Source organism: Pyrgilauda ruficollis, unplaced genomic scaffold (assembly GCF_017590135.1).
Source record: "Pyrgilauda ruficollis isolate IOZ18807 unplaced genomic scaffold, ASM1759013v1 scaffold27, whole genome shotgun sequence".
Lineage (NCBI taxonomy): Eukaryota > Metazoa > Chordata > Aves > Passeriformes > Passeridae > Pyrgilauda > Pyrgilauda ruficollis.
In genome coordinates this window covers 4,177,895-4,200,066 of record NW_024524044.1, presented here as the reverse complement: position 1 = coordinate 4,200,066, position 22,172 = coordinate 4,177,895, and the positions used below count along the sequence as shown (strand labels likewise).

Here is a 22,172-nt window from a genome sequence, read left to right as displayed (position 1 = left end):
GTTGGGTGGGGGGGGGGGGGAATTGCAGAGAAGCCTTTTTTCTCCCAGAAACAAAAATGAAGTAAAAGAGATAGACATGAGATAGCAGTCTTTCCCTGCTGGTTAAATCACTTTCCCCCAGCTCTCGCCCATCTAATACTGCAGCATTCTCAGTCCCCAAATGCACCATCTGAGTAGTGCATTCATTAGAGTGTCTGCAGCTCCTGATCACTGACAGATGCGATCTTATCAACTGCCACATTCAAGCAAATCTGCCTTTTCCCCCCAATCTTCCAGTGGCCTGAATTCAGCGGCGCTGACAGCCCTACGCTGCCTTGCTGCTTGCATCGAGGATGCACCCACAGTAGATGCTTCCCCTCCAGCATCTTCCATCCCTTCATAAGCAGGCAAGGACCACAGCTTTTAGCCAACGACCTACGGCAAAGAGAATGCAAGTGTGGCATGTACAGCAAGGATAAAACAAGTCCTGCTCTCAACAGAAAAAGGATGTAAATGGGATGCATTTACTTACATGACGATTCGGTGCCAAACATGGCTCGCCCCAGATGCTGCTATTTTAAAAAGGAAAGAAGAAAAAAGAGTGGAAGACAGAGGGAGCGAACGAGAGAGGGGATGAGACTGCTACACAGCAGGGGTCATGCAGCCAGACAATGCAGCCCCGGCTATCCAAGCTGCCAGATTCTCCTCTCTCCTCCTCTCCTCTGCCCGACACCGCAGACAGCTTTTCCTGGCAACCGCAGGCAAGGTCCTTCTACAGGAAGCAGAAAGCGGGAGCCGCAGTTTTAAATCCGAGTGCTAAAGGCACTGCTGTCTCTGCGCGATGCCGGCAGCAGGCAGAGGCAGCAGGCACTGCAATCCCAGCCCTGCTGCCGGGAGACAATAGCGGAGCTCCTGCACACACGGGATGACGTCAGGACACTGCAAGGACCGACCGCTGCTAACCCACAGCGGCTCGGACACCGCACCGCCACTCAGATGGGATTCCTTTGTCACGAGAAGCAGAGGACAAAGAGCCAGACATGTATTTCCCTCTGTGATGCTAAAGCTCCCACCCGGGATGGTAATGCGAGCAGGAAAATATCTGCCTTGAATTCATGCTCCCTTCACAGCTGCACAAGATGCAAAGCGTCTCTGTGCAAACAGAATAAATTTGAGGGACAAATATTCTAGTAAATGCCACTTATAGCACTTTCAGTGAAGAATAACCCCAAATTTCTATCACGAATTCTCTTTATTATTTTTCCCTCAAAGAAATACTAAACTCCTGGGCCAGTCTACACTCCAGACCTAATTTTCCCATCAAAGTGTTAGCAAACTGTCTCTTTTACTTAAATTTATTGTCAGAATACACTGTAACAATGCTCCAACCACAATAAATGAGTCACACATCTAAATAAAAATAAAAAACCCAAAGCACACTGAATTCAATGATAAAAAGGCATCCTAGCAACCAAAGAAATACTGTCCTTAATTTTTCTTTATTCTTCAAAACCAACCATCTGTAAGTGCATTTTTTTAGTGCACTAAGCTTATTTCTTCCCTGACATTTAGTAATTGAAAAATGTTCAAACAAAGCCCTAAGCTTGCTCCTTCGGTTCTCTCACAGACAAAAGGAATTGCCTGTCCTGTGCTGGTGAGAGCAGCCAAGCAGGAAGCTGATGGCTGGAAGCCACCACACATTGGGGCCATCCATAGAATGCCTGTCCAGAGAGGGCAAAACCAAGAAGGTTTCTGCAAAGTCTCACTGAACATGTACACGCAGTTCCCAAGATGTCAGACACTGGAGTACTGCTGGTGGATGAGGAGAAAGGAGACAGATGCAGGTCCATTAAGGGAAGCACTTATGGGCAAGCAACCATTCCTCCTCCATTTCTCATTTTTTGTGGGTTAACCATTCCCAAATACTCCTGCTGCTCTGCATGCCAGGGGGGTTTGTGCTGTTTGCAGAATACCCAATGCCCCCAGGAGCAGCACACCACAAATCAAGTACTGGAGGCTGGCAGCACCCGCCACCTGAGGAGCTCAGCACGCTGGGATCATCAGGGAACCAGGGAGGTGCTGGCTGGGACCACTGCAGCCTGAAGGACAGACTGGAAAGCAACACATGAGGCTCAGAGCCACAGCAGCTCACTGCCAGGCCAGTCCCCCTGTCCTGGGGAACATGGTCCCAGGCTCGCAGAGTGCGTATGCCCATAGACATCCCTGTGGACCCCCAAGAGCCCCGTGCTGTGGGACAGGGAAGAGCACAAGAGGCTGTACAGAGCCTGATCTTGTGCTTCCCACAGCAGCGGGGGTCACCTACAAGGCACACCGAGCTACTCTCCTGGCAACACCTGTTGGCACAAAATGCTCTTCAGCTGCTTCCTTGCTTTCCATTCCACATGTTGAACAGTCACTTTGTGCTCTGCACACACCACACAAATAGTTAGGGCTGCCAAGGCAACATTTACCTGTATTTCATTGCTGGAAGAATGTCAGGAGAGAGGCCATATCCTGTAGTGAGACATCTCACACTTTCTAACAGGCAGATTTTAGTCTCCATCTGCAGACACCACATCAGTGTTCATAATCATAGTGACTCAAATCAACCCACAGATGTCTTAAATTAACCAGATGTCCTCTAATATGTACTTAAGCACCTGAATTAACAGCCTGGCTGTTCAATTGTCATGATTATTTGCAATCATGTGCATGGATGCACAGGACCAAGAAGCCATGTCCAAATTGGCTTTGACTGTGACAATGGCATAAATTCTCTTACAAGGACTGTAGCTTTGCTGTTCCCAGAATTGAATTAGTTATTTTGACTATTTGGAGCAGTTAACACCTCCTTCAGTCAAACCAGGTTGATAAGAAGCTTCAGTGCATCAAACAAAGTTTGGGCTGGATTTTCCAGCAACTGGACTTTCCAGCAACTGAAGCAAGTTCACAAAAGAAATGGGTCTATTATGTATCTGTAAGCCTCCAAGTACCATTAAACATAGGTCTCTGGAACAAAATCCCAAGTGCACTCATGCAATGGCTGAAGAATAAGTTCTGCTCTGATGAGCAGATCTGACCTTCCCACAGCATTGTTTCCAAGCAAGAGACAAAACCTCAGGGCTTTTCCAATTACATCCTTGAAGGTGTCACAGAGCCCAGGCCCTCTGCCAAGTTCTCATTACACTGACGCATATAGGTAGTTGAAAAGCCCAAACAACCCATGCAGTATCTCTGGAAGGATTTCATAATAATCTATTTCATTAGTCTTAGCCTTGGTAGGTCAGTATGTTGCCTGGTGGGAAAGGTGACCTACTACAGGCTACTGAAGGATTTTCTCTGAAATTCTTTTGCATTTACCTAAAACATTTTGTCAAATGACTTTGAGAAAGTGGTAAAATCTGTTTCTGACCTAGTGCTCTTTTAAGACCATAACCTTTCCGTTTGCTAGCAGAATTACAGACGTGTTTCCAATGCTGAATGTTGCTACTGATTTATACTGCAAAGAAGGGTTAACAAATGTTTTTTTTTCCTCTTATGCAGCAGTGAAGATAATGTAATTGGTGTACATAAAACGTCAAAGGAAATCTGCAGCCAGCATTGCTGTGATTTGCTTACAATGTGCGCAAGGCATTGTTCAAATATTAATTTACAATGTACTTTCATACATTCCACCACAAACTAACATTAAACATTTAAATCAGTAACAATATAGGCTATGCAAAGCTGTCTCCTGTACATTCACATTTTCTAGAGAAAGGGATGTGCTTCTCAATTACTGCCACTCCTGGAGCAGGTATTCTTTATTCCTTACTTTATCACTGCAGAAAAATAATACTCATATTTTACTTTGTTTTGTAAGGACACATATGTCTAAGCCCTAAAGCACAGGCTGAGTTTTAATAATGAAGCTGGATAATGAAATGTTAAGTCTTTTTATACAGATGTAAATTTCTGCTTTATAATGATTTCTTTCTATAAAAACAGTGCAAGCAGGAAATCTGAGCTACCAACAGAGGCAGCTTTGTACACGTGCCTTATGCTGATCCATTAAAGCATAAATCTTTACTCTCTCTTTTGTCACTATAAAAACACTTCATGTTGCATTTAATCTCCTCTTTCACAGGAGAAACTCTGGAAGCAGGAAGTAAGTCCATCCCACCTATAAGTTTCTCCTGTCCTACTGCTCTGAGCAGCCCACCTTGACAAGGGAATTCTCACCTGTGTCCTCCCCAGAGCAAGGGAACACATCCCACACCTTCAAGTCTCTAGAGGGAAAGTACAGAATACTCTCAATAAGCCTCAAAGGTAGGTAAGAATTTTTATTACATTAGTTAAACTCGCCTTTCCTTACCTGTTCTGTAAGTTTTTTAATGCCTGAAAGCTGATTTTTTTAAGACACTGAAATACTTAATCCATTTAATGTGCTATTGGAAACCTGTGAGTGACTCTGCAGTGAGTCCACACTATTCAGCAGCCTCCAAAAAGAATTTGTTTTGCTTGTAGTAATGTCAGTCAGGTCCCTCCTAAAAATGCAGTGAGACCCCCAGCAACGCACACTGCGACAGTCTTCAGCTTCTGTAGGTATTGTCAGTTCTGGCAACAGCTGCCACACCAATTATTCATTAACGTGGTACCCACAAAATACTGCAAGGTGCTTTTTAATGCTCAAAAAAAGAATTAAAAAAATCAAACAGCAGCACATATTACAGAACTGCAGTTCTTTGGCTTTATGCTCTGCTCAACTTTGCTGACCCTAATTATCTTTAACAAGCATCTTTGGTGAAAAAGTTGACATCATGATTACATCAATGTAATCCTGTGTGGTGCAACAGCTTCAGCCTCTCACCTCACAGGGGCCTGGATTTAAGGTACAAACAACCCCCCAAGTGATCAAAACGAATTCCCTGCACTGATGCTGGACCACCAAGCACCCAAAGCAGAGGTGCTTCCAGTACCTCCATCACTGAATGAAGCCAGAGTCCCAGAAATGGCAACTCTGGAGCCGTGGCAACACAGGGGGGGACCATGGCCAGGTGGGATGAGGACAGCCCTGAGAAGCCCTTCCCAGCAGGAAAGCTGGCAGCAGGGCACAGGGCCAGGGGGTCTGCCAGGTGGGACTACAGAGCATTCAGAGCCAAGGTGAGCCAAGAAAGGTATGTTCCACTGGAATGAAGTGTCTCGAGTGCTACATTTGTGCACATGCCAGCAAGTTTCCACACAGAGCTGTGCTGGATAACCAGGAGCAGCTCAGGGAGCAGGGAAGGCTGACACAGGACCACAGCACACAGTCGAGACAGGGAGACAAGGGGACTGGCTAGCCAAATGGGAAAATATCTCTGAACATCTGAGCTGTCTGAAGTGCTCAGTGTTCTCCTCATAGCCTGGTCTTATCACATTTTGTTTGATGTTTTCCACCCGCATTCTCTCTTTGCAACATACCGTTCCCGTGTCATGCTGGCACAGAAAGGAAGGAGACTGCTGGCAGAAAAGAAGATAAGATCTTTGTCTTGTACAACACAGACAAAGGATTTTATACCAGACTGATTCACAGACTGTAGGGATGTTTTCCTGTTTTTATTATTTGTTATTGTGCTGATTTTTAAAATATTTCTGTGCAGTCCATATTGCATTTATGCAACCCCATTTCATGTAAACACATGATTATTTTTCTTCACAATTTTTAGGCAATTAATGCATAGAAAAATTAAGCTTTTTGAGTAAACATATGCACACAAATAAGACAGACTGAAGAAGTACTTTTTGCCACCAAAAAATATTTTTATATCTGAATTGGTCCCTACCTGAGAGATGAAGTTCAAAAGACAGATGTATTTTCAAAAATGAGATACAATGAACCATAATAATAAATTATTACATTACTGTAAATGCCTTTCAACATCTCTTTTAGTGAAGATCTTAGCTTCACCACAGCTCTGCACATGATTACTGCAAGCTAGTCACCAGGGGGAGGAAGAGGCAGCTCCCAGCAGATGCTCAGCCATTAAAAGAGGAAGCTCTTTGTGTTTTGTCTCTCCCAAGCCACCTAGCCATCTGAGGCACATCTAATGGACTTAAGTTTTGAAGTTCAGCAGTTATAAAACGGTAGAGTATTACACACAGAAAACTGTATGTAAAGAATTTAAGAGTATTCATATATACATACATGCATATAAAAAAGCAAAAAAGAAAATATATTAGCCCAGCTTAAGCACCTAATTCTAGAGTACAACTGAGATTGTGGATCATGGGCAGGTGTCTAGCCAGATTTCTTTGCATATCTGGCAGTAGTATCAGGCAGTAACACAACAGAATGGTGTTCCCATTCCCTACAGCAAAGGATACAGAATGAATCGTCAAATTTCAACAAGTTCCCTTGTATCACTCAGTGTGAGACTGGTAAAAAGGCAAAACTATTTTGTAAGTGGCAGAGTACAGCTCACCTTTTGTATAACATTGTCAAAAGATTAGAATGGTGATTCACCTCTTTTTTGTTTTGGTTTGGTTTTCAGTTTGGTTGGTTTCCTTTTAAACACAGAACTGTTTACCCACAAATATCTAGGACAGTTACCAGCACAGTGTGACAATCTACTCCCAGTGCACAAATGACACATCAAACCCAAATGAAATATGTTATTTTTTCAATAACATCAAACCCCATGGCTCATCAGAGCATGTGTAAAGTCTTGTTAAATCCTGAGAGAAGATTTTTGTTCCAAATGCATGCAACTGTGTGATGAAATGGGGCCACTACTGCAGGTGAAAAATGTTCCAGCAGAAGACACTGCCTTTCAGCATGATCCAAAGAGAACTTAGAAACAAAGGAAGCAAGTAAATCATCAGTGTTATTTGTTAAATTAATTTCAATCACCACTATAGCTTTCTAAAAGAATAAAATATTGGAAGAAAATCCAATATTTAGAAATAATAGAAAAGGTGTTTCTTTTCTACACTGAGAAAAATATTTGAAATATTTTGGGTGATTTTTTTTGCCTTTTTTTTGTTGTTGTTGGTGGTGGTGGGGTTTGTTTATTTTTGGGGTTTTTGTTTGTTTGTTTTTTTTCGTTTGTTTGTTTGTATCCTAATTTCAGGTAATTTCCAAGGATCTATGCGACAGACCTGCACGTGAGGTAGACATGAAAGTTCCTAATGTCAAAGCGAACAGAGATGGGCAACAAATTAAAACAAAGGATTATAAACAAACTGTTGTGATTTTTATGCGACTCTGAGGGATCAAAAATTAGGATTAAGGCCAACGCATAATAAATCAGTTGGAAACTGGAATCAGAGGGAACATGTGTGCCCCACATAAACACAAATATCCAATTTATATGAATAAAAATGAGTCAGAGAGACTTAGAGGAGTAGCAAGTATTGCCAACATTGCATTAAAATCTGCACTAATAATGTCTGATCTAATGCCAAATCTTCATGATTAGCAGAAAGTTTGATTGTTGAGAGAGGAAGATCAAATTCAGATTCCTTCTCAGCCTGAGTAAACACAGTATGAACATTCAATCTGACACTACATATAGCCATGATTTCATCATAAATACAGGAAAAATGAGGATTTCTCAGCTATGAGAGAATACCCACAAAACCAAGTAATCACATCCCTGCTGGATGGTGAGTGCTGTGTTAAGCATACTCCCTAGCAGATATAAAGGAATCCATAAAATAGCCATGGGAAAAAAGTCAACTGTGAGTTTTATTTCTATTTTCTCATATGGATACTCCTGTGCATAACTGTGAATGAGCTGATACTGCAGCCACAAATGTAAGACAATTGCAGAGTCAGTGGGGAAACCGAGTCCCCTGGAAGCTGTTTGACTAGTTGCACTGCACGTTTAAGGATTTCAGTTTTCCCAAGATGCAGCATTTTGGTGGTGTCCCAGCTGCTGGCTCCAGGGGTTCCACTCTACTTCCAATCAGCACCAGCCCCAGACTGGAGATCTACAATTCTTTTCTCAGAATAAAAAGAGATTAACCACACAACTAGTAAGTGCTTGGATAGCTTGATTATCATAGCTTTTCTTGACCAAGAATTGCTTCTGTGAGTCAGAAAGAACCAAAGCAAGAGGCCCTCCTGATCCTGCACTGGGATCGGTGTTAGGTTACAGGAGCTGACGTCCATCCGTCAGGCTCTGGCCACAAAGCCTGGGCACAGCACCCTCATTCGCTCAACACTCGACACCAGGAGAACAAAACCCCTCCTGGGAAAGCAACAAGTTATAAAAGGCTTAGTTATAAAAAAGTTAGCAAGTTATACAAAAGGCTTGTGTGGATAAGCGTTAGCCTGAGGAACAAATGTATGGTGAAGAGGAAGCCCCAGCAATGCACTTAAGCACTGGCTTTTAGGAGAAGGAGGCTCTTAAACTTGACATACACCCTGGAAAAGCTCTCCTGAACAAAGCACTAGAGAAAATGTTGGGCTTTTAGTCACGATAATAGAAACCAGAGGAAAATAGGATTGAAAAGGGTGGTGGCATCTGCCCTCCTCATTACAACATGTACCAGCAGCCTCCTCACCTGGCACCAGGCACAAAGGAAAAATGCACAGACTCCCAAGTCTAACTCCATGTGGAAACTCATCCTAGGACACAGAGCAGACCTTTACTAGGAGCTCATGGCACTCACTGGTTCACAGGGCTCCTCTCACAGCACATCACAGTGCTCCAAAGCACAACGAAGCATCAGTAACCACAGCTTACTCCTTCTGCCTGCAGATGGTCAGTGAATGAACACTGTGGAGAATCATAACTCAGGACAGGCAAGATGGTAAGTGGCATTGTAATTTATTAACAACTACAGGATCAGACATTACAATATTCAAGTTTCTTAGAACTCTGGTACTAATAGTGGGCCTTCCTCTGAGCAGACCACACTACTAGGGTGCTGGTATCACCTCTTATGGCCTCTCCCCTGGAGGGGTGGAACCCTCAGAGCTGCTGTATTTCACAGCACAATGGGAGAGAGGAAACATGGAGGTTACAGCTCCCAGTCTCCACAACATTCATCCCAAGCACAATTAGAGAGCACTGATTTTCTAAATTAGTTTTGGTCTCAGTTCAGCAGTTGTCAGTTTCGGCAGTGCCCATTTCTCTCCACTGACTAGAGACAGCACACAGAGAATAAGGTTTGAGCAGCTCAGCTGCGCACATCTACACAGAAGTGCCTCCTGTACATCTGGGAGTTTTAGAGGAACCACTGGAAAAGGAGATGGCTATGCTAATGTCAGGGGCCCCATAATTCAAGGAAAAAAAGGCAGATTCTGCACTTCAAACCTGCTTTAACTGTAGCCTCTTCTACGGGTGTTCCCTCTGAACAGGTCCCAGAATGATCAGGTGATCTGAAGAGCAGCTGTTCAGCTGAGAGAGACACCCTTTTGCCCACTGCAGCCGCAGAGATCCCCACTACATCAGCGATCTCCAGAGCACTGTGACACTTCTCTTCCTTCAATGCCATGGAAGATTCAAGGGCTTGTGTCCAGCACTGGGTGGCACACTGAGTTTATCAACTTCATCAGCCCAGGCAGGAAGGTCGTGCTGAGTACATTTTACAGACACAAGAAGGTGATAAAATCAGCAGGCATCACGTCACCAGAGTAAGACTTACCTGCCATCTGAGACATGCTACCTCCTAACAAATTTAAGCTTGGACACACAGTCCTTTCTTGAAGTAGAAGTGCTTGTGGCCCTTCCTACATACCTGATTTTGTTTACTTAATACCACCTAATCAGTTATCAAACCAGGCTGAAGAGCTTCACCTTGCAGCAAAGCAGGAGCATGTGGCTCTGCTCAGCCTGCAGGGCAGGGAGATGGCTTCCAAACATCAGCTCTTGATGCTTCCTGAAACCCATCAGCCTTTAGATGGCCACTAGCTCTGCTTAGTGCTGTTTGCTGTCAGTGTTATTTGTCCACTTGAGCCTCTGGCTCTGTTTACACTATAGCAAGTACTGTTTGATACCACTTATCCTTCACAGAAGATGGTTTGGTGATTGGCCAAAGCACAACCTCAAGCACAAAGACTGACTTGCCTCCTGTATTCAGTGGGTTAAGGCTGCCCCTGTGGGCACCCCAAGGGCAGAGGCTTGTGGGTCCCTTAAACTTCAGTCAAACAGCATGAGACTCACATCTTCTGAAAAATCTTCTTTTAACAAAAATTCTCAAGAAAATGTATTCCAATAAAATACAGATTATTGTGTATTTACCTCACACCAAACATTACTGGAAACTGTACACTGGATGAATGCAGTCCAGTGTGGCACCTTCTCTGACCTCAACCTTCACATCTCTACAAACTGGTACAAACAAGATTTACAGGCCTAATTACTTTTGTTGCTAATGATGTGTTTGACTGAAATCGATATAACACATTACAAATAGGGAAAAGCAAAGGGACAGTTAGGAAATAGGAATAAGGAAAGGGTGTGTATTATCAAGTGTCCAGCCACACACATACAGACTCCCCTGGCATGCAGAGTCAGGTCCCAGGGAAAAGACCTCAGTGGTCTTTTCTACCACTGTTTTAATAATGTGTTTACCATGTCCCTCATTCCAACTATCTTCTTCATGTGCAGGGAGAATTACAACTCTTCTGGAACACTAGGGGGTTTTGTATGAAATAATTCCTTCTTATCAGAGCAATTATTTTTATACTATATAATCTATGAAAGAGAATTGTTCACTTGGTCCTACTTTATCCCTGCACTACAGATGGAACAGAAAGCAACACATACGTGTATTTCACCAGGAAACGAATCCTTTGCAGACTTTTCATTGCTGTTTACTATCTTGAACTAACAACAATTTAAACGCAGTTAGTTAGATAACTCTCACTCAAAAAAATGCCAAAAACTTTTATTTTCCTGTGACATAACAGTAAATATTTTAAAAGCCGCCTTGCTGAAATGTCCCTTATGTGTCTTTTGGCAAGGGCCCACCCTGGCTCAGGCAGTGGGCAGACACAAGACTGCATGTCCACTGTGGAAGCCAGAAAGGGACTGGAATGTCTTACTGCAATAGCCAGTCACAGTTCAGCTCTGCTGCAAAGTGCACCAGAACTACGTGGACTGTTACAGAGCCAGATGTCTCCAGGGCAGGAGCTTTCTAAAGGGGTAATTTTTGGCTAGCAAACTGCAGTTAAAGCACTCTTTTCCTTAAAATCTTTTAAATTTTTCTTGGTTTTTGTTGCTATTAGAATTCAAGCCAGAGCACTTCACTAGCTTATAACAGGCAAAGACTACTATGCTTTCAGCAGTAAACACAAAGCAAAACCAGATCAAGCAAAAGTCTACAGGGCCAAGTAACAGATAGTGTGGACAGTCCCCTTGCAAAAAGCCAAGGTGAAGTGACCCTCTGAGGATAGTTCAAACAAAGCACATTCATAGAACTTCATTCAAGCTAAAATCCAGGTTGGATGAAATGGGTATAGCAAGGTGGCTACTTGTTCTACCTACCTGGATATCATAGCATACACCACAGTGGAGACAGCCATGATACACAGAGTATCACCATACAATTTCAGAAAGCTTCAACCCATACAGACTACACTGTACACAGCAGAAGGCTTCAGGTGTCTGACCATACAGAGCAACAACATATCACTTCAGAAGGCTGCAACCATCTACCTTTCTTGTTCTTTAGCCCAACCTTTTACACCCCTCATGTTCACACATTGCCCCTGTGTGCCCTCTGCTCCCTTTGGTGGTTGCTCAGTGCCCCTGGGCACTCCATGGCTCATTGCTGTCAGTGCTGCTCACCTGCTGCTCACAGCTGTGCCCATTGGGATGAGGCTCAGCCCCAGCCCCACTCCCAATCACCACAGACTGTGCCTACACCTGGCCACAGACAAGCTCAGATTCCAGCCCTCACTTACCCAGACCTGCCCCTCACTTGCCCCATGCTTCCTAATCCAGAGCTCTGAGGCATCAGCGTCCATCCCTCCCCTTAGAGAGCACCCAGCCTTTCCCGACACGCAGCTAATTCCCTCCTCAAGCCCACAGAAAAATCTCCCCTCTCATCTGCCTTGCTCCATATCCCATGTTGAGTCTCTCTGAAATTGCCCTCCAGGAGCACAGATTGCAAGGGTGTCCAAGTCCCTGTCCCATCAGGACCAGCTGAGGTGGGTTATGCATGGTCACATCCACCTGGGTTTTGAATGAAGACTGCACAGCGTGTCTGGGCAACCTGCTCTGGGGTCTGAACACCCTCAGAGCAAAGAAATGCTGTCTCATGCTCGGACAAAATTTCTTGAGTTTGAGCATCTGCCTGTTGCCTCTCGTTCTACCACTGGGCCCCACTGGGAATCCAGCCTGTGCCTCCAAGTCCATCTCAAAGACTGCAGCCCCTCCTGATCCAGAATACACCATCCCTTTCGATCTCCCCATCAAAATATCCTTCTGTCTCAACCTGAGATCGCCTGGATCCCTTATTGAAATAAATTATGCACATTGTTGTGTCCTTGGATGAAAACAAAGATACAAGAATGTGCATAATTTATTTCAATAATGGTACTTAAAGGAGATGGATATGTAACTGGATTCTTTTTGTCCTCCTTTTTCCTAAAATTTGAATATCAAGTTTTCTGCACATCTTTGGAATTAACCTCAAACTGAAACTCAGCCTTAAGAGCTGAGTATTTTTTAGGCTTCTATAATTTGTCCAAGACTATCCAAGTCAGAAAAGTATTCTGTCCATCACTGCATTTGAGGCAAAAGAACATATAATAAAGTCAGCAAGTCTATACAATAACAGTAACAACAATAACAATAATAATAAAAAATATAGATAATATGTACTTTATATACTATAATATATAATAATATAATATATTATATATAATAAAGGAGCAGGAAGCCTTGATCTAAAAGCACAACACTGTGCCTTCTCCTAATGCAGAGCTACTGAAGGAAAAATATACATCTCTGTGAGGAACATTCTATAATGAAAACTTTAGCCAACAATTCCCGACTTTTGCCAAATTAAAACTGAAATAATGCTTAGATTGAACTAGTTTTAAGAGTGCATAATAAATAGATTTTAATACACTAATAAATACTAGCTGTAAGCCATAGGAAGTGTCTTTGCTTCCCCCTTTTAGCATCTTTAAAAAAGAATAAATTGCAATAGTAACAGGGCACTTTTGCAGACCTAACATAATAGAAGTACCCATTTCAACTACACTCTAAGGAAAAAAATCCATGCAGTGATGGCATGACTAAATATTTCCATGTCATCAAGCCCAATGAAACAGATTGTGTCAGGGAATTCTGAAGTTTCCGAAGATAAACGAAGACCATAAGAACCTTTGATTTTCCAAAGCAAGGACTTTTCCAAAATGTACTTTGGGGTATTGCATGGTAAATGGGACAGATAATACTTCAGAACCAAATAATGGTTTAGATATATATTTTTAAAATTATTATACTTTTTATTGTTTCTCGAAAATAATCAGACAACTGTTTAAATTGGTTATTTACCTTTGCTGTGAAACAACTGAGAGTTTCTGAATTCCCTTGATTTAAGGCACCATTGATCTCAGAGAAAATATGAAGTTAATCACACTCATGTTTTTTTCTTACAATTGACAGATGAATTAATATGCTGTTGGCCATGAACAAAACTTTTAATCCTCTTAAGGTGCAGCATTTTAGCTCAGGGTGAATATTAAACCCTCGCCTGTTTTAATTTTCTTTCACAAGCAGACAGATCCAGACTTCTGACAATACTGTGACATAATTTTATTGCTTCTGCAGCAACAAAATGCATTTTTGTATATCTCACCATCAAAATTTCACTAAACCATGCCTTCAGAAGTTCTGCAGAGCTGCTTTATGATGCCCTTCAGTTGCATGCACTGCTGCCTAGCCTTCAGCTGCCATGTGCTCCCAAATGCAGCCCCACGAGCCCGTGCTCCCCAAACCCACCTTCTGGCACTGGCTCTCCTGAGCAGCCTGTGGGAAATCACGTCTTGAAATGGACTTGGCCCAGCAGGATATGGGGAAGAGTACACAGCAAGACAGGCTGCCCCACACAGCAACCTGCTCAAGTCACTACTGACCCTCTGCCACCTCTGCCACCTTCACCCATCCACGGATCAGAGTTCCCACGACCTGGGATGTTCCTACTGCACCAAATGTTGTGGTCACGAGCAAATACAGCCTTGGGTCACCTCTGTACTCCTACATACCAGACCATTACGTTGGAACTAACAGAACTAGCATACTGTTCTCTAAACAGGCAGAATCCAGCCTTTGGATAAAATAGCCTCTAGAGGTCACAGAGTGTATGTATAAGCTATTTTTTCAAAGAGAGTACAGTTCTTATAGGAAATGCAAACCATCCTTCTTCATATCAATGATGGTTGAAGTAATTTCTGAATGAAGCTCGAAAAAAAATTATCTTGATTTAAAGGTGCTGCTTAAATGTAAACCTGAATGCTGCATCTTAAATGACAGCTGCTAATCTCACGGCACAAAGGTAGTTCAGGGAAATGAAGCACAGTCCCACGAAAGTGGATTTGGTGCAGCCTCTGAATTCCCACTGCTGACAGAGAGCTCATCTTTCACACATTCTATTTTGTTTGCTTGTTTATTTGTTACATACAGTTTACTGTCTTCAAGATGCCAGCAGGACCTTAAGAAGGCTTCTGCCCTTTTGAAGTCTCCCTACCTCCTCCTACCCTCAAAGAGAACCCATTTCTCTTTCCACTTCCATCCCACACCCCTCAAGCTGCCCTTCTATAACTTGCATAACTGACTGGGAAGTGCTGACAGCAGAGTGCAGTGAGCCTCCCAGTGTATCCCCCACTCCCAGACCCTTCCCTAGAGAACAGCTTCCCAAGAGCTCCAGCACAGTTTCTATTTAAAAGCTTCAGACCCTGCCAGAAGGAGCTGGGTTGTCAAATTTCAAATCTGTGCTCTCTACACAGTACTCAGATGTGTTTCTGCAGTAGTAAATGTTGGCTCTCCCTTGTGGCATGCACTTACCTTTTACACAGCCATGACCGAAACCTTGCACAAGCCTCTTCCTCTCTGCACTCCTATTCCTCACTTCTAATCCAGACACAGTCTCCTTCTAAGAGAAATAGTGAAGGAACAAGGAAGTAGTGACCACCTGAGGAATGGGGAGAAAAGCCTCCACCCAGATGGGGTCCAGAGATCCTCATTAGTCACTGTCACTCATTCTACCCCCCAAAAATGCTCACATTATGAGCCTCCTTGCATGCCTCGGAGCCCACCTTCACCATTCCAACACAGACTTGGCTATCCCAGTTTTTTCAAATCCCTGATTTTGCTTTCACAGGGAGCTAAACCAAGTATCCATACATTGCTCTTATCAAAGCCCAGGGGGTCTTCACAGGACCCACTGGACAGCAAAGGTCTTGCCTGAGAAATAACAGGCTAATGAAAGCACTATGCAAGAGACTGTCTAGTGCCGTTACAGCAGGGCAATACAGAGCCCTTTCCAGCAAATACTGAAGAGCCCAAATTAAACACTGCTCTATTACTGCGTGGCAGCAGACTGGGTTCATTTCCCAGGTCAGCAAATTTTTTCCCTGCCACGGGGATGTACTTGAATTTGCAACACCATTTTATCTAAAATCTTCATGAGACTGCAGTGAAGAGCTCAGGGAACAGGCCCTGCTGAAGAGCCAGAGACCTGGCAATTAAAGTGCACTGCAGGGAAGAGACAGAGTCAGGGTGGACTGAGGTGTGAGCACAAAAGAATGGCAAGAGATGATGGCAGAAGGCTAACAGAGCAATATGGCAGTGAGCATCAGGCACCCCTCTGTGTGCAGACACAGCTGCCTGAGCCACATCCTGTGACCGAGGAGAGCATCAACAACAAACCTCCTCTGAAGCAGCACGGCTGTCGGAGGAATTTTCCCACAGTAAAGATCACATTCATCGCTCTGTGTCAGGAACAATATTGCATTGTAACGGCCCTGGGATTCCAGCAGTTGGAAGAACACACTCAACCTCAACCACAAACAAACTCTGAGCTAAAGTGGTGAAGTGCAATGCTCCTTTGGCTGCATTACAGCACGGCAGATTTTATACCTGTTACCCACATGGCCAGCACAGTGACATGAACCCCAAATGTAGAATGGAGACTAAATCTTAATAAACCTGAAAAAAGACAGAAACCCCCAAGCATCAGATAAAAACAAGTGTCTGAAATTTATGGGTGTATATGATCAAAACAAAATTTAAAAAAGAGAAAATAAAGAAGTAAGAAAAAGAAGAAAAAATAAACAGAAACACTGAAGAAGAATCTGAAGCGCTTTCTTTACCTCTACAATCTCACAGATCTGTCTGTGGGAAGGGAATACAGTGATGGCCATGCAGACAACACTGCAAACATCACTGCTTTTAAAAAAAATAAACAAACATTTTGGAATATTTTTCCAGAGTTCTTCCTTCTTTTTTTTTTTCTAAGTTTCCCTAATATGTGGCAAAGCTTATGTCTTCTTCAGAACTAGACTATTCTTCTTATGTGTGATAGTCACTGTTATTTTTCTTCTTATATATTTTTCAAGTCATCTTTCCCAGCATTCATATGAGTACAAGATTTCACAGACACCCTTAGTTTTTTTCAGTCTGGGACCACTCTGTCTTCTCACAAACTTTACAGCAGAAAAGCTGTAGGCTGCACAGAGAGGAAAGCGTAAATCACACTATGACAGGTTTATAAGACTAATAAATTCTAATAAATATCTCTCAGTAGCCTCCTATTCACTGTCTCCCTAGAAGAGCAAGGAGGGATTTTTCTGCTGGCAGCATTTTCAACTGCATCAACATATTTCGTGAAAGTGCATGAACTTCAGCAACACTTTGCCAGGGAAGCCCAGACAGGCTTGCAAACCAGGAGGCACAAGGAGGACCCCTCAGAGCCCCGGCAGGGCATTAGCCTGGCCTAAGACAGACCAGAGACTGGACCCTATTTCAGGACCAGCCGCATTCAATCTACCTTTTTTTAGCTCAAATCACTGGAGGTCAGCCTTTGATCAAAGCTTCTTCCCACTGCTCTGGCAAATTCAACAGACCAGGAGCCAGGCAAGGCAGAGATCATGGATGCGAAGCAGGCGCCCACATCCCAGGATGCAGCCACCAGCATTGGCAAACCAGCTGAGCCTAACTCACTTCCCAAAGGCACCTGGTGTTTCCTTGCATTGTGTGGGTATTCAGAAAATCCCAAGCACTGCTTGAAGATCTTTTCATTTCATCAGGAGCTTTAGACATATCTTTGTTTCACTCTACCTACTGCCACTAGATTTTTATTGAGAAAAGAAAATGCATTGCAGACAGACAGAAATTACAGCCTGGAAAGAAGCAGTACCCAATGGCATCAAAACCAGCTATGGCATGTGCTCTGCATGGAGTACACACATTTTTCTTTCAGTTATCTTTTCATGATTGTTAATTTCCCCGCTATGACTGTTCCAAAAAACATTTCATGTCTTACCTGCATGTATTTATTTGAATATTAGTTCAGCTGTGTCATTGAAATGCTTAGAAACCCAAGCACATTTTTCAAAAGTTGTTTAGGAATTTCTTTATTTAAGTACTATTGGCTTTTCTTTAAAGTCACAGAGCTTCTGAAAATAGGATTTTGATGCATGACGATACAGAAGGAAATTGAGAACATCTTCATTTTGGAGACAAACAGTCCAACACTGACCCACACGCACATAATTTGTTAGCAAAGTCTTTTATTGCTGATATTCAAGAGAATACTGCGAAGAACAGAGAGGTGTTGTGTTCATGCCTGTTTAAATCACACAAACCATGAAAGTCTGGGATTAAAACCAGAGGCTGAAAGATGATGTCCAAAGGCTAGAAGCTTTAAGTACTAAAGCATCTCCTGCAATGCTCACAAGAGTTTCTTCCTGTGTTTCATTTGACATGGAACATACCAAATCATGGCCTTTTACCCTTAGACAAACTCAATTTTCTGTATCAAAACCTCATTACACAAAATAAATAAGACTCAAATGAACAACATAAAAAAAAAACCCAAAAAACACTACATGAAAATGAGAATTGATCTGGTGGTGGAGGTCTTGCCACTCCATCTGTAAACTCTCCTTTTCTGATTATATTAAGAATCGCATCGACTTTCAGAAATACCAAGTAAGTCTTTTCAGCTTTTCACTCATGCAAGACGTGCAGCTGGACTTCTTTGGTCTCCACGAAATGCCTGTACCCAGTATCTCTGCACTTTTCAACACAAGTACAAAGTATCTAACTCCACCCTGCTTTTTATTATGAAATTGGAACATGCCCAACATTTTTTCCTCAGTAGACAATTTATTTTTAAATCCACAGCTAAGAATGCAGCGTAATATATTTTAAAACAAATGTTCTTAGTCACCATTTCCATAATATTTCAACCCCTTCACAGGAAATACTATTCACAACACCAACAGAATAAAAACCAATGGGTTTCTATTAGCAAGTGTCCACAGGTCTTCATTCCAAATCTCAACAATAGCAAAAAACTGCTGTAATAAAAACTTAGATACTAAGACTGATTCTTTGCATTAGCACTAGTCATCAGCTGGAGATCTGTCCGGAAGATACACCTTATTTCAGTGTGACATAGTTGATCAACTATTGAAATGAATGCTTAAATTATGTTGTCCTTGTTAGGAGCATGACAGACCTAGGTCATCAAGTAAGTAAAGTTTAATATTTATTAGGAGGTATTATAGGTCTAAAATTAAATTGCCTTCCTGAAACAAATTCTCATTCACAGCAACTGGCCTGCTATTGTAAAGAAGGTTTTTTTATCTCAGATGAGTGACAAGGTCTCCTATACCATCATTTCCTGTTCTTAAAAGCACATCAAACATGCACAGAAAATGAGGTTAAATGAGTGGTGCTTCTACCAAACTAGTTTGTTCTCCTTCTTTTTCCACACAGCACTGATAAATAAAGATATATTTTGTGTCAGTGGGAAGGGAGAATATATGTCAACTCTGAAGTAGCAGGTTCAAATTGTAAGGTTTTGCAAATTAAGTTTTTAGAAATGCCAAGTCCACAGACCTAGACCAAGAATCTGGGCAGGCAATTTCAGTCATCAACAGGAAATATTCCTTGGTTCCCTGACTATTGCATTCCAATTTGGTACAACAGTGCTCCTGCCATATAATATAAAAGCAAATGAAAATCTTCATTGCACTTAGGGATTTTGTAGAAAATGAGATACTGTATTGACTAAATGTATCTTACTGTGCACAGCTGGGGAAAAAATAAGTTGCAAATTACTACAAATAAAGTTTAATTTAATTGCTATACTTCTTCTTTTCCTTAGTTGAATTATTATTTTGACTTTGCTTACTGTCATGGCTTTTTATTTTTAGGTTCTTTATACTAAACCAAGTAGGAACAGGCTGTATGTGAAATGTTGCTATTTCTCCTACAAAATTATTCCAAAATACACAAAACTTAGGCAGAAACCAAGAATTCATGACCAAACATGAACACATATTTTTAATTCATGTTGCTGTTGATATCACTGTGAGCAGGTCAGACCATTCAGACAAAAATGTAACAAGATAATGCCCTATGGAACTTAAAAACTAAGTGGCAGTCAAAACATAAAATGGTCTGACCTCTATTAAGTGTTTTCTCTCAACTCCATTAAGAGGTTAAAGGCAGTTATAAGCATACTGTTTTCTAAAATTTGCTTAACAGAGACAACATGTGAAGAATCATGGAGCATGTCCACATCATGGCATAGAAATGGTATTCTCCAACTTAGCAGTCCAGCTAAAACCAAGCTGCTTCTCACTCCCCACACCTTCAATTTGAAGAACTAAAGGCAAAGATCATGGTTCGAGATAAAAAAAAAAAGACTGGAAACAGAAATGAGACTAGTAAACAACAGAAACAGCAACAATATTAGTAACAAAAGGTATAAGACTAAGAAAAAACTTACACCTCCTTACCTTTTCTGGACAGAAAGTAACCCCTTCTCTCCTAAAGAGAAACAGAGTCCCTTCCTCCTGCCCCTGGCAGTCTCATGAGATGGTGCTGAATAACATTTGAGCCTGGCCGAACCCAGCTACTGCAAAAAATTAATCCTGTTCCTGGCCAGAACCAGGACAGTCTGATGTTCAAAAGCCACAGCTTTTGTCGTCCTGCTAACGCTGCAGTTTGCTGAGTAGAAAGAACAGGATTAGAAATTACAGCACACATGACAGTGTTTGCAATAAAGAGGATCCAAGCCTTAGGGCAGACCTTGGACAGACACAGACCACAGCCTGTTTGAGTATCTGTTGAGAGAAGGACATTCATTCCCATGGCCACAGAGCTCCCAAGGACACCTACATTGCATGGCAGTCTTAAATAAACATTAAATAACAATTCTACCTCCACAGTTACTTTTCCAATTTGATTAATTCAGAAAACCTATTTGTAATCACTGATGAACAAGCTCTCATCTCATATTCCTGCCAGAGTCCAGTGGTTTCAGACCCAGAGCTAAAAAACTAATTTCCTGCAGCCCTGTGTATTTAAGGCAGCTGTCTCCCAGAGAAGGAGTATGGATGTGCCACCGATCAACTTGTACTGAATGGAGCAATCTATCCAAGGGAACTGGCTAAACAGAACATTTCTAGTCACAAATGTCTTACCTTGAAAAATAACATAAATCAAACACACCGTACAAGTCAGGCCTCATCCCATCCTAGAGCCTTGGGTTTACCCAAAACCCCAAATCCCAGCAGTCTTTGTGCCCCTTGTCATTTTTGTCTGTTTGGATGAAAGACCTCATCTGTATGGGATCTCCTATTTCTCTTACTGTTTATAAATTTCATAGACCAGAAATCCAACCTGGCTCATAAGCATGGCTGGTTTCCACCTAACTGCAAAAGGAGACTTTCTGAAGTCAGGGGTCTCCCTGGCAGAAAACAACTGCTGGCTTGCTGTGCCAGAAAATCTCTGGCCCTGGCTGCCCATGGAGTATCACATCTGTGCTGAGACAGAAATGGTGTGAACCAGAACACCAGTTACAACTATCAATAGTTTTCATGCAGTAGATGGAGTTCATAACTTCATAGGGGGATGTATCGCACACGGTTACAAATACACCTAAAAGCTCCTCACTTCAAGAGATCCTCACTTAATTGCAAATAACAAAATGTCACAGCAAGTCCTTAGGTTTCTGCTTCTGTTTAATGCTGAAGATTTAAAACTTTAAGATCAAGCACGGAAAGAAGAAAGAAGACAAATAATGTAAAATAAAGCCCTATATACTAATTTGAGATAGAGAAGCAGGATTTTTTAAACACACCCGCTGTTTGAAATCTCTTCCAAGATTATGAACTCTTCTGAGTCCATAAAAGAAGTAGCAAGTACTGCATACTTCTTTTATGTCTTTAGAGAAAATGAGTAATGGAAAAATTCATCAAATCTCTACATCATACTAATTAGCCAAACCACAACACACGGTTAACATATTGTTATGGGTGAAACATTCCTGTGTATGACTTTACAACATTAAACTTTAAATATCCACAATTATTTGGATAATAAAGTGTAAAACACTTTGGTACCTTGTTTGTGAAGATTTTTCAAGGAGTCCACCACCTCGCCATTGGCAGGGACCCCTTTCCATTAAATCATGTTGCTCAAAAGCCCACCCAACACGGCCTAGAACACTTACAGGGATGGGGAATCCACACCTTCTATAGGCAGCCTTGTCCCTGTACCTCCCACACTCACAGCAAAAATGTCATCCTTATATTCAATCTAAATTTACCATCTTTCAAGTTAAACCACTGCCCCTTCTCCCGTCACTACAGGCCCTGGTCAAAAGTCTGTCCCCATCTTTCTTATAAGCCCACTTCATGAGGTTCCCCTGGAGACTGCTCCAGGTTAAACAACCCCAGCCTTTCCTCAAAGGACAGGTGTTCTGGCCCCAGAATGAGACACCAGAAGTGACACCCAAGTCCATCATGTTTATTGGACAGACACTGGAAGGAGTTTCATTTCCAACATGCACGCAATGACAGATGACACATGGTAGGTACACAGAGGAAAGAAACCAGGCTCTTGGAAGGCAAAGATACATACTAGAATGTCAAACCACTGGTTTGCTCCTGTTCAGCTACAATAACTTCAGCTCAATGACCCTCCTGTGTCTCTCATGCTATCTCCTCATTTCAAAAATCTTTGAATTTA

The 22,172-nt window shown here is 42.2% G+C and overlaps 1 protein-coding gene across 3 annotated transcripts in view; it reads right to left on the bottom strand.

The window, feature by feature from the left end:
* The window catches only part of ST7 (suppression of tumorigenicity 7), a 125,939-nt gene that overhangs the window by 95,078 nt on the left and 8,689 nt on the right, over window positions 1–22,172 (bottom strand). Inside the window, exon 1 of one of the 3 annotated variants that reach the window (XM_041471461.1) lies at window positions 512–1,183. The exons of the other annotated variants lie outside the window; for them this stretch is intronic. Within the exon in view, the coding sequence (XP_041327395.1) occupies window positions 512–533 (22 nt within the window). The 5' untranslated portion in view covers window positions 534–1,183. Of the gene's footprint in view, window positions 1–511; window positions 1,184–22,172 lie in introns of those variants that run through there. 3 annotated transcript variants of the gene reach the window in all.